The 12,198-nt window shown below is 46.1% G+C and overlaps 2 protein-coding genes across 4 annotated transcripts in view; one reads left to right on the top strand and one right to left on the bottom strand.

Annotated features, from left to right (window-relative positions):
* LOC135093056 (uncharacterized) overlaps positions 1-4,823 on the top strand; it is a 16,669-nt gene extending 11,846 nt beyond the window's left edge. For both annotated transcript variants that reach the window (XM_063991927.1, XM_063991928.1), the window contains one exon: positions 1,719-4,823. In XM_063991927.1, the coding sequence (XP_063847997.1) occupies positions 2,571-3,587 (1,017 nt within the window). In that variant the 5' untranslated portion in view covers positions 1,719-2,570 and the 3' untranslated portion in view covers positions 3,588-4,823. The remainder of the gene's footprint in view (positions 1-1,718) is intronic.
* A 29-nt stretch (positions 4,824-4,852) lies between these two features.
* Positions 4,853-10,733, bottom strand: LOC135093058 (ribosomal RNA-processing protein 7 homolog A-like). 2 transcript variants are annotated; one of them, XM_063991932.1, is made up of 7 exons: positions 10,579-10,733; positions 8,855-8,994; positions 8,361-8,486; positions 7,846-7,969; positions 7,050-7,206; positions 6,335-6,459; positions 4,853-5,952 (listed from the first exon to the last, which is right to left on the bottom strand). In XM_063991932.1, coding segments are annotated over exons 1-7 (759 nt in total). In that variant the 5' UTR covers positions 10,580-10,733; the 3' UTR covers positions 4,853-5,866. The 2 variants fall into 2 exon arrangements, with proteins under 2 accessions (XP_063848002.1, XP_063848001.1); XM_063991931.1 differs by lacking the exon at positions 10,579-10,733 and adding an exon at positions 9,671-9,827.
* Positions 10,734-12,198: the final 1,465 nt, after the last annotated feature.

Raw genomic sequence — 12,198 nt, 5'->3', positions numbered from 1 at the left:
GAACCCACAAATTTCCTAACTAAACGTATTTATAAGTTTCAAGAAATTTTCAAAAGTAACAGGACGTATTTTCAAGAACCCACAAATTTCCTAACTAAACGTATTTATAAGTGCCAAGAAATTTTCATAAGTAACAAGACGTATTTTCAAGAACCCACAAATTTCCTAACTAAACGTATTTATAGGTGCCAAGAAATTTTCATAAGTAACAAGACGTATTTTCAAGAACCCACAAATTTCCTAACTAAAACGTATATATAAGTGCTAAATAATTTTCAAAAGTAACACCCAAATATTCAAATACATTGTGCTAGGCTTCTAAGTGTTCTGAGTGCGTGTTGAGTTACTGCCTTGATTTTCACAACGGAGAAAGGTTTAAAAGTGAAGGTTGGTTACTGACAACTTTTTACCGCCAGGGGGACGCCGCGGGAGGGAGGGGGTGGGGGAGGTGGAGTGGGGGCAGGGAAGAGGACAGGGGAGGTGGGGGCAAGAGAATGGAAGGCAGGGGGCGGTTGAAATTCCAAGTTTACATTGAAGATTTTTGTAATTATGACGTTGGCAGTAGTGGTGGTGGTGGTGGTGGTGGTAACAGTAGTAGTAATGGAAATGGTAGTAGTAGTAGTAGTAGTAGTAGTAGTAGTAGTAGTAGTAGTAGTTGTTGTTGTTGTTCTATAAACTATCGCAAAAGTCATGAAAACTCCAGTAATTTCCACTACAGTCTATTAAAACCAGCAGTGAGTGAGAGTGGGCGAGAGAAAGATATAATTTGTGTTCGAGAGAGAGAGAGAGAGAGAGAGAGAGAGAGAGGAGAGAGAGAGAGAGAGAGAGAGAGAGGAGAGAGAGAGAGAGAGGAGAGAGAGAGATTCCTTACGTAATATAATCTCTTCTCTCCTTCCTCCTCCTCCTCCTCCCTCACTTGTCCTCCACCTGAAGCCCTTATTACCCTTAACAGGAGGAAGAGGAGGGGGGAGGAAAAGGAAGGAGGAGGAGGAGGAGGAGGAGGATCTTGTCTCCTCCTCCTCCTCCTTCTCCTGTTCTTGATTATCCAGTTATGTTCTTGTTATTCCTCTTTTTTTTTCTTTTATAGTTAATCTTGTACTTATAACATCTATAAAGTAAAATTATTAACGTGTGTGTGTGTGTGTGTGTGTGTGTGTGTGTGTGTGTGTGTGCGCGTGTGTGTTGGTTCATCTGCTCACGATCTAACTGCGTGTCTCGTGAAGCAGAGCCCGAATCCTGTTGGAAAGAGAGGGAGAGAGAGAGAGAGAGAGAGAGAGAGAGAGAGAGAGAGAGAGAGCAGAGAGAGATAAAAACACACAAAACACACTGAAAAAAAACTAAACGCAACAAAAACGAGAGAGAGAGAGAGAGAGAGAGAGAGAGAGAGAGAGAGAGAGAGAGAGAGAGAGAGAGAGAGAGAGAGAGAGAGAGAGAGAGAGAAATCCTAGCAACAGTCACACCGCAGCATGGGTTTGGCTACTCTTTCAACTGTGGCCTTGAGTTGCAAAGGTCAAGGTTGTGGGGACGGGACACCGCTCCAACCTGTTGCCAGAAAGAGAGAGAGAGAGAGAGAGAAGAGAGAGGAGAGAGAGAGAGAGAGAGAGAGAGAGAGAGAGAGAGAGAGAGAGAGAGAGAGTGGAGTGAGTGAGTAGCCTTCCTTTGTGTTCAATTGCGCGCTCCTTTTTCAAGCAGCTTCTAACTCCTCTTCCTCCCGCCAGGTGGTGTTGCTGCTGGCAGGAACGAGAGGGGTCCGTGGTGTCCCCTTGCGCGGCCACAGTGGAGTTATCTTTGGCACTGAGTTTTTACGCATTCTCGACGACCATGCAGGTGGTTAGCGGCTACGGACGAGGGCCTGGAGCATCCTACACGCCTCCTGGCAAGAGACGAAGGGCGTGGGGAGCCAGCAGAGACCAGAAATGATAGGTTAAGTTTAAGTTCGTCAGCCATTTGGGACAGAATCTGAGAGTGAAGGTGGTGGTTCTCCTGTTTTTTCGTCTAGGGTAAGTTCTAGGGATTCCCGTAGGTTGGGTACTGGTAGTAGTGGTTCTTCTCTTCCTGGTTCTTCCTCATCTGGTTCTTTGGCCTCGTCTCTGCCGTCTAATCTTGAAACTGTGAATAGGCTCGGGCAGAGGACCCTTGGAAAGGTGGAGTCTTCGCCAGCGTTCTCATTTCTCAGTGAGTTCTCGGATGCCCTCAGTAATTCCACCTTCACCGAGGACGACTACAAGTACTTGACTGACTACTACTACTACGATCTGTACGCCGATGATGCTGACACGACCACAATCCCTGCTCCCACCACCAGGCGCGGGGAGAGGACCCGTCTGCTACACCCCGCCTCCACCACCACCACGGAGGCGCCACCACCACCTCCCTCCACTACCACTTCTACCACCACCACAGAGAAATCTACTACAACCACCACCACCACCACCACAGAGCCTCCTTCCTCCACCACCACCACAACCACCACCACACAATCACCTCCCTCCACCACATCGACCACTACCACCACAACCACAGAGCCTTCTTCTGCCACCACCACCAGCACAGGCTCACCACCGTCCAAGATGCCGCCGGCCGCCTCCCCCCGCGCCTTCCGCTACACCACCATGCGGCCCAAGTCAGGCGGCAAGAGCGGCGGCAGGGCGCGGCGGCCTTCGAGCCCTGCCCGCCTGGCCAACAAGGTGGGAGACGCCCGCAGCCGCTCCTCCGCCTCCTCCGTGGTGGTGGAGGTGAGGGTGGAGTCCCCCACCACCAGTGCGCCCTCTACCACAACCACCGCCGCCGCTACGCCTAGGCACCGGGGTCGCAGTGCCCGCCCCGTGCAGGCCGCCGAGGAGCTTGGCCCCGCCAGCCACCTGCTGACCCACCCCCTGGTGGTGCAGATGCGGGACGGCGCCCCCGCCACTGGCCACAGGGGCACCCTCGGCCCCCGCTCTGCTGCCACCACTGATGCGCCTCACACCACCATCACCATCACCACCACCACCACCACCACCACAGCTGCTACCACCACCTCCAGCACCACTACCACACCTGCCACCACCACCACCACCACCACCACAGTAGCCCCTGCGGCTGGGGAGGCAGAGGTGGTGGAGCAGAGCGTGGTGGCCTCAGTGACCCGCTCTGAAGCGCAGAACAGCGCTCCTCAGCGGCCCCATGTCGGCTCCCCTGAGGCCCAGCAGGGGATGGCGCCCCAGGGCTTGGCGCCCTTCGGGCACGCTCCCGAGGGTTGGGCTCCTTTCGGCACAGCTCCCGAGGGCGTAGCGCCGCAGGGCGTCCTGCCCGGGGGCGTACATCCCGAGGGCGTGGCGCCGGAGGGCGCGGTGGGGTTGCGGCTGGTGGACGCCAGCGTGGCGGCGGGGGGCGCGGCGGCAAACAGCACGGTGGGCTATGTGGTGGAGAGCCATAACGTGCGGCGCTTCCGCCACGAGGAGCGCACCCCCGAGGGCCTGATCATCGGCGAGTACGGCGAGGTGGACCACCAGACGGGCGACGTGAACGGCGTGCGCTACGTGGCGGACAGCACGGCGGACCCGCGCCTCATCTACGACTCCCTCATGACCTTCCTGCAGCTGTGAGGGGCCGCCGCTGCCGCCACTCATGCTGGCTCCATTATTTATTCTCCGGGAATATTTATGCCGCGCATCAACCCACGCCCACGCCCACATCCACACCCCCACGCCCCTGGAGTGTACCGCCAGCCAATGTTTGCTTGTCCTGCCCCGGGCCGCGCCACCCCGCGCCGCGCCCTTCGGCCAAGTCTTATCTGTGATGGTAATCTTGTGATGTTCACTCTGTGTCTGCGCACACACACACACACACACACACACACACACACACACACACACACACACACACACACACACACACACACACACACACACACCTTGCCCACAGCAAAAAACTACCCAGTCTTACAACCACTCCTGTGTGTGTGTGTGTGTGTGTGTGTGTGTGTGTGTGTGTGTGCGCGCGCGCGCGTGCGTGCGTGAGTGCGTGCGCGCGTGTGTGTGCGTGTGCGCAGGCACAGAGTGACCTATTAAGTTCTTATTCATATGAAAAAAAATAAAGATGCATAAAGAAAAAAAAACTTTATCAATGGAAGTCCTGTAGCCGCCAATTGCTCAACAGTAGTAGTGATTCCCCCCTCTCATGCACACACACACACACACACACACACACACACACACACACACACACACCATTCATGTTTTCACAAACCTCTTTTTCTATCTGTGTTGCCATGTTCCTGATTTTTATGAAGTTGAAACCTTTTGTAGCCTTGTAGTTTCACCTCTACAAGTATTTTCTTTGTATATTATTATTATTATTATTATTATTATTATTATTATTATTATTATTATTATTATTATTATTACTGTTGAATTTGTAATGTACTTTTTTTATGACCAAAAATTTTTAACAATTTGTGCAGAAGAAATCAGGCATTTTCATTTAATTATATACATATTTTGTTCTTATTTTTATTTATTTTTTCATTTACATTGTATTTTATCATTTACCCTATCTTTTGTATAATTTCCTGTATGACTCTCTCTCTCTCTCTCTCATTTTATATACATAACTCCCTTTAACTTCCAAACAGGGTAAGGAGATGGAACTGTAATAATAATAATAACTAATTAGAACATTGAACCCCATAAAGAAAATCCACGTATGTTGTATTAGTGGCATTTCTTTGTTATTCATCATCTCTGTCTCTTCTTTACCTTTTAGTCAGTAAGTTCCTTTGGGTTCTGTTATTGTCTGTATTTTTGTCAGTCAAGAAAAGAAATACAGCACTTGAGAATCCCTGTTGTGTTTCTTTTTGTTTTGTATTGTAGTAGTAGTAGTAGTAGTAGTAGTAGTAGTAGTAGTAGTAGTAGTAGTAGTAGTAGTAGTAGTAGTTCACTGACATATTGGTGTATTTGGAAGTGTGTGTGTGTGTGTGTGTTCATTATCTCATTCATCATCCTTATAATTTTTCATCTCACCACACACACACACACACACACACACACACACACACACACACACACACACACCAAGAAATGCCTTACAAACCACCACTTTATAAAGATACACAGAGCTAATTAACTGTAACATTAACCAGGGAATGTAACAGACTAAACACACAAGAATGCACGAGGAGGCCAGTGCAGTAAGGACAGAACAGACCACTCCCAGAATCTGCCAAAAAAAAAGCATTCAAACTCTCTCAAACTTTATCTTACCAGGTTTTCAAAATATTTGGTTTCTTCTGGTGTCACTTTGAAGATCTACATTGGTATTTGCTTAGTCAAACTTCAAAATAATATCTTGACAAGTTTTTGAGATATTTAGCAGATTCTTTTGGTGTCACTCAAGACTTTTTTTTGTAGTGTTATTATGAAGTGGAGGAGGAGGAGGAGGTAGAAGAAGATAAGGATGAATATTGTGGAAGAGGAGGAGGAGGAGGAAATAAAAGGCTAGAAGAAATTAGACATTTTCAAATAACATGGCTTTAAGAACTTATAGACACTGCGATAGGAACTAGATTACCCACTGCAGCTAAACATTACACAACTGAGGCTAATGTTGATGAAGAAAGACCCCCCCTCAACCCCTCCTGGTGTAGTGTGTATTGGATATTCTGCACTTCACCCCTTCACTACCAGTCAGTCTTCCCAAATAACCATCTACAGCTTTTAAGACTCATATTTTGTACCAGTCTCTTAAAAAAACACAGTTCTGACACTTAGCAAAGACTGAATTAAGCTCTTTAAGTCCGCCAGAATGGTTTATTAAGCTCTGAAGGTAATAAAGGTTGATGATAGCAGTGGGAGAGGTCGACGCAATGACTTCCTCACTTCCTTTACTAGTACGGTCTAAACTTTCTGGAGTTCCTCATTTGTGCTATCCTCTTCTTGTCCTCTTCAAATTTCTTCCTTAACTCGGCAAGATCTGCAGAGAGGAGAGAAAGAGAGAGAGTGAATGAGTGAGAGATCAAATTAAATGCTTTATCATATCAAGAGAGAGAGAGAGAGAGAGAGAGAGAGAGAGAGAGAGAGAGAGAGAGAGAGAGAGAGAGAGAGAGAGAGAGAGAGAGAGAGAGAGAGAGAGAGAGAGAGAGAGAGAGAGAGAGATTAATATACACACTTTATCAAGACAAAATAAAGAAGGAAACAAGAAAAATAAGGATGAACAAAGGAGGAAGACAGACAATGAGAGCAGAAGTAGGTGGAATAGGAGGAGAAAGAGAGAGAACTGAGGGAAAGAATAAGGTATAGAAGATTATGAATAAATAGAGGAGGAAGAGGAGGAGGAGGAGGAGGAGGAGACTTACGATTCATTTTAGCCTGGCGTTGTTGGAAGGAGTAAAAATTGACCAGCTGCTGTTGCTTCTTCTTCTTGCTTCCCTTCTTCTTCTTCACCTCATCCACCTTCTCCAAATGTGGCTTCTTCTTCTTGCTGCAGAGAGAGAGAGGGAGGGGAAAGGGGGTTAGTGAGTGTGTTAGTGAGTGTGTGTGTGTGTTTTGAGTAATGTGCTTTTATTTTTCATCCTCCTATTCTTATCTAATTTATTTCTCATTTTCTCTATCTCTCCACCTCTACCTCTGTTCTCATTACCCTATCCTTCCACCTTGCAGCTTCCACCTCTTCTTATCTAAACATTTCTCCACCTCTTCCACACCTGTTCTCTTTACCCAGTCCTTCCATCTTCCACCTATCCACCTATTCTTACCTAAACAACTATTCTTACCTCAACTTTCTCCACCTATTCCATCTCTGTTCTCTTCACCCTGTCCTTCCACTCCAGCTCCCACCTCCTCTGTCCAAACATTTCTTGCTAGTTCAATCTGTCTCTTTCAACACCTCTCTCATGCCTTTCCTTTCCTCCTTCACCTCATCCTTCCACCTCCCAGCTCAGGTTACATCAAGTTAGGTCACTCTTGTCACAGTAACACTCTCTTGCTGCTGTCACCCTCCCATCTCACTAATACACCCTAATGTAAAAAAACTAATAAAACTGTTAGGTTAGGTCGCCTCCAGTCACTCACTCAGAGATCACAGTCACCCATCCTTCGCTGTCCGGCTCCTGTTGACCTGCCGTCCTCTCCCTCTCCTTCTTGGCGTCATAATCCCTCATTACTTTCTTCACCTCCTCCGCCAGCCTGTCCCGCTTCACAAATCCTGCGTTGTACTGCCGCTGCCACTCTGCGGGAGCCAAGGTGAGTCAGGGTGTGTCAGGGAGAGTCAGACCTCACCTAGAATACGCTGTGCAGTTGAGATCTCCGTGTCACAGCAAGGATACATGCAGGTCAGAGTCATTACAGAGGAGAGTGAGTGAAAGAATACAATGACGAGACTGAAGCTTTTAAGTGTACATTCCTTAGAGAGGCGTGTGCTAAGAGGGGGTCTGGTAGAGGTCTTCAAGTGGTACAGGGGACATGACAAGGGTGACTAAGCAAAATCCTCATGGTCAGTAATCAGGGGGGGGACAAGAAATAATATGGACTGAAGCTTGAAAAAGTTAGAATTAAAAAAGACACAGGCAGGAATTGGTTCACAAATAGAGTGGTGGATGAATGGAATGGACTCAGTAATGGGGCTGTTAGTGCTGAGTCAATAGGGAGCTTTAAAAGATTAGATAAATGTAGGGATGTGGACAAGAGGTGGAAATAGACAGGCATGCTTCATAGAGGGACTACCACGTGTAGACCTGATGACTTCCTGCACCAACCCCTGTATTCTTAAGTCATCAGGCCTACACGTGGCAGTCCCTGTATGATAAAGCTTGTCTATTTCCACCTGTTATCATCTAGTCCTCCTCCTCCTACTTCTCCTCCCACTCACTCCGTATTCCAGTCAGCACAGGCCTCTCCTCAGTGGACAGGGTGAGCTCAGTGCCAGCAGGAAGTGCCAGGACCTTCTTGAGTGCCGACGTTTGGGTGAATACCACATAAGCCGCCTTGAAGCCCTGCGTAGAGGATTGAAGCCTTTATAACCTAGGAAATGCTGCTTTGGAATCTTTATAATGTAGGAATGAGGGATTTATGACACTCGATATAGAAAAGAGGAATGCAGAATTTTTGTAACATAGTAAAGAGGATCGGAAAAGTTTAAAAGTATCTAGAAGGGTGTTCGATGATTTGTAATTTGTTAGGGAGGGATTTAAAAGCTTTATAACTTAGTATACTAAGAGGACTGGATGCCTTTACATATATCTTACAGAGCAATTAGAAGTCTTGAACAATTGCAGAGTACGATTAGGAACCTTCATTTTGTTGTAACCTGCTGTGAATATTTGTGAAACTAATACTTTTATCACTATTTAATGTTCTTTATCACACACACAGACACACACACACCAGGACTGGCGTAGGACGGGAGAAGTGTGGGTATCTGGGGCGCATGGCTGGGGCGGAGGTGGGACGCTTGTGGAGGTGCACCTGTCTCACCTTGCCGTATTGCGAGAACAGGTGTGTGAGCGCCCTCTGGAGAGAGAGAGAGAGAGAGAGAGAGAATATTAATGTCTCAATTTAGCTTCAATTATATCTAAACTATGATGTCTGAATTTATTATTAGTAGTATTACTTATTATTGTTATTTATGCCTTGTCTGGGATTGCTGGCCTGACAGATATAGATTATTTTCATTATTAGTTCTAGTGTTACTATAATCTTCATAAACTAGACAACTCAAACACAACATGCATTTAATTTCACAACAAAATATAACAATGAACTCTAGCACTTTTTAACACACACACACACACACACACACACACACACACCAGCCATCTCACCCATCCTTATAGAACCGTTCAAACCTAACCTAATTACACCCCCTCTCTCTCCCTCACCTTGTCACAGTACGGAGGCACATTGACGACAAACAGGGTGCGGTTGACTGGCTTGGCATCGCTGTGGGTGCGGACTGAGTGTTGTTTCCACAGCAGCTGATGACCAGTCTTGCTTTCCTTGCTGAACTTGAGCACCACCACTGCAGAGAAGGAGCAGGAGGAGGATTTTGCATCATGCCTCTGAAAACACACTATACAGGGCACATACTTGCTCTGGAGTCGAACAGTAATGATGGACTACAAGTGTTGAAGGTTTGGGACACATGGAATATTCAAGAGACTGGATTCACTTCATCTTTTCTCAGTGTACGGTAGACTGGTTTGCAATGGCCCTATAATGGCATCTTTTCTGTGTATAGTAAGCTGGTTTGCAGTGGTCCTATGAAATATTGGGATTTTTTTTCATAATAGCTGTACAATAAAGCCACGTGATATTTTAGGCAGACCAGACAAAGGGACATCAGTACAAAATTGCTGATACAAGAACCCAGTAGAGTGTGTTGGGAGGGAAAGCTTTCAGTAACAGATATACGAAATGCTCTCCCTCAATCGCAGCTTTCTTATCTTTATCTTTAATCTTAGTACATTTACAGGACCGCTCTCAGATTCTCTCATTTTCTTGGGGTGGGGAAGAACTATGCACCATGTAGTTCCTTGTATAATTTTTGTGACGCAGCGGCTTCCCTGCCTCTCTGCCCTCGGTGGTAAGGGCCAGGAAGCCTACCAGGTCTGTCCATCACTACACTATAGTGTGTTACAGTGAACACTAACATTGTAATACATTGTGATAGGGTTAATAGTGTTAATAATACTCACCCTTGAAGCCTAGCACTTTGTCGGGGCGGTCCATGATGTTCACCAAAGGAGTTTGTGGTTTGTTTACATTCTCATCCACGTGGTCGAGTTCCTTTCGGCGCGCTTAAATTCGGCTCTTTCTAATTTTGTATGTTCGGCGCGCGCTTAAATTCGGCTCGTTCTAATTTTGTATGAACTTTGGATGTATGTTTTGTATGTATGTTTTGTATTATGTAATTTTGTACTTTGCATGCATGTATGTATGTATTATGTAATTTGTACTTTGCATGTATTATGTAATTTGTATGTATATGGCAAGTGTATATGGCTTGCCAAGACGCCATCTCGTGAGGTAGGTTAGGGATCTTCGACGCCCATCTCGTGAGGTAGGATAGGGATCTTCGAATCATTCGACGCCCATCTCGTGAGGTAGGATAGGGATCTTCGAATCATTCGGCATGTATAAAGCGGGGATTATTATGGTGTCAGAAGAGGGGGGGGGGGGGGTTGTCATGGTATATGGTGTTAAGTAGTGAGAAGGGTGTTGGGTGTTGTGAGAGTGTATGGGTGAAATGAAAACGTGAAATGAAAACATCCTTTATGCGAGGTGGTGCGAAGAATGTATGGATGAAGGGTGTGGTGGGAGGAAGAAGCTAGCTAAGAGGTGAGGTGGTGCGAGTGGGTGTAACGGGTGTGGTGGGAGGAAGAAGCTAGCTAAGAGGTGAGGTGGTGCGAGTGGGTGTGAGGTGGTGCGAGTGGGTGTAACGGAGGCTGGGTGTAACGGAGGCTGGGTGTAACGGAGGCTAAGTCTTCTAGACCTTAGTCCGGACTAAAATTTCTACAAGACTAGTAAAAATTAGTAGTAGTCTTCCAGACCTTAGGACTGAAATTTTAGTACTAGTCTTCCATACCCCAGAAACTTTACTTACTGTCAAACCGAGTCGCAGGACGTGACTAGCAAAGTCAGCTGACTAAATGCGATAACAAGTGATTATAGATTAGATTATACAAGTATTACTCCTTCCTTCGCCTCATCTCAGAACCTAACTTGGTGCGCATTTCTATTACGACTGGTGACCCCCACATCCCCGATTTCCACACATGGCTACGATACTCAAAAGACTCTCCGGAGAAAAAGCACACACTTCCACCAGCAAAAAAATTTATTAAAAAAAAAAAAAAATAAAATAAAACCAATAATTGTCATTAGATGGGGAGTCCGAGGACTTAGAACACACAGCAGCTCATGTACCAGCACCACGGCCAGCAAACACCGAGTCTGACGCATCAGTTCACGCGGGAGGGGTAGTGGTAGCAGGGTAGGAGGACAACACGACACAGGCTGGAGGCGTCTTGGCTCTTGCTTCACACGCCTTTCTGGTCTTGTCTTCAGGAGAGGTACAAGGACAACACGGTGCGGCATTGAGGCGTCTCCGCTATTCTCCACATGCATCTCTAGTGTTCCCTCTTTTGACGTCTTTCTGAAATTGAAGATATTTGTAACATTTATACGTTAATAAAAAAATGAAAGGAAGATGAATTAACCAGAACATAGACAAATGGACAGACAATAAACCTGACAAACCAGAAAATAAAATAAACCTGATAACCAGAAACGATCTCTTATAAATCCCTTACGAAAATCTTACACGTGATAGGAAATTTAACAGAAAAGGAACTAGTAATCAGAAACTACCTCAATATTCCCATCCATTGTGATAATCAAGGACAAATTAGCCTCCTGCTTCCATTGTGATACAGAAGCAAGGACACAGATCAGGTACAGGGTCAATTACAGCTCTCCGATGTAACAACGAAGGAAATTAAATGAAACTATTAAATTCAAAAAGTACCTCAATATTCCCTTCCATTGTGATACAGGACAAATCAGATACAGCGTCATTTTTATTAATGTAACAAGCAGTGACAACAACGGCAGGAGGTTACTTAACTCCACTGGTCTTAACGAGGTCCTTTCTCCAAGGCATCCCAGCACACCAGATCGCTCTGCTCCTAAAGTGAAAGATAGCTGTTAAGAACTACACGTAAAACTTCTCTACTCTCAATCACCCTTCCCTGTTCAGCCACCACATCGCTCTCTGCTCCTGAAACTTCTCTACTCTCGGTCACCCTTCCCTGTTCAGCCACCACATCGCTCTCTGCTCCTAAAATGAAAGATTGTCAAACATCTAGTAAAACTTCTCTACCACAATAACCTTTTCCTACTCCGCTACCACATCCACGCTCCGTTCGAGATGAAAAGTTAATACTGGCTAAGAACTACACGTAACACTTCTCTACCATCTCAAAACACCTTCCCTACTCAAACACCACGTCCACTTGAGAAATCTTTCCTGCCACTCATTGTACCTGTAAAGACAGTTTTCAAGGCTCATCCAGCACACTATGAACAAAGCTAGTAGGGGCTGGCTGTCCGCTATCCCACTGTCTTAACTACCGAATTACACTAGTCATTAAAGGCTAGTTAAGTTTCTAAGCTTCATCCAACACGAAGGGGCTAATTCATCTTGCTATCCGCTATCCCACTG

The sequence above is a fragment of the Scylla paramamosain genome, chromosome 41, assembly GCF_035594125.1.
Source record: "Scylla paramamosain isolate STU-SP2022 chromosome 41, ASM3559412v1, whole genome shotgun sequence".
NCBI classification, from domain to species: domain Eukaryota; kingdom Metazoa; phylum Arthropoda; class Malacostraca; order Decapoda; family Portunidae; genus Scylla; species Scylla paramamosain.
Note: the sequence above shows the minus strand (reverse complement) of the source record. Positions and strands in the feature narration are given on the sequence as shown.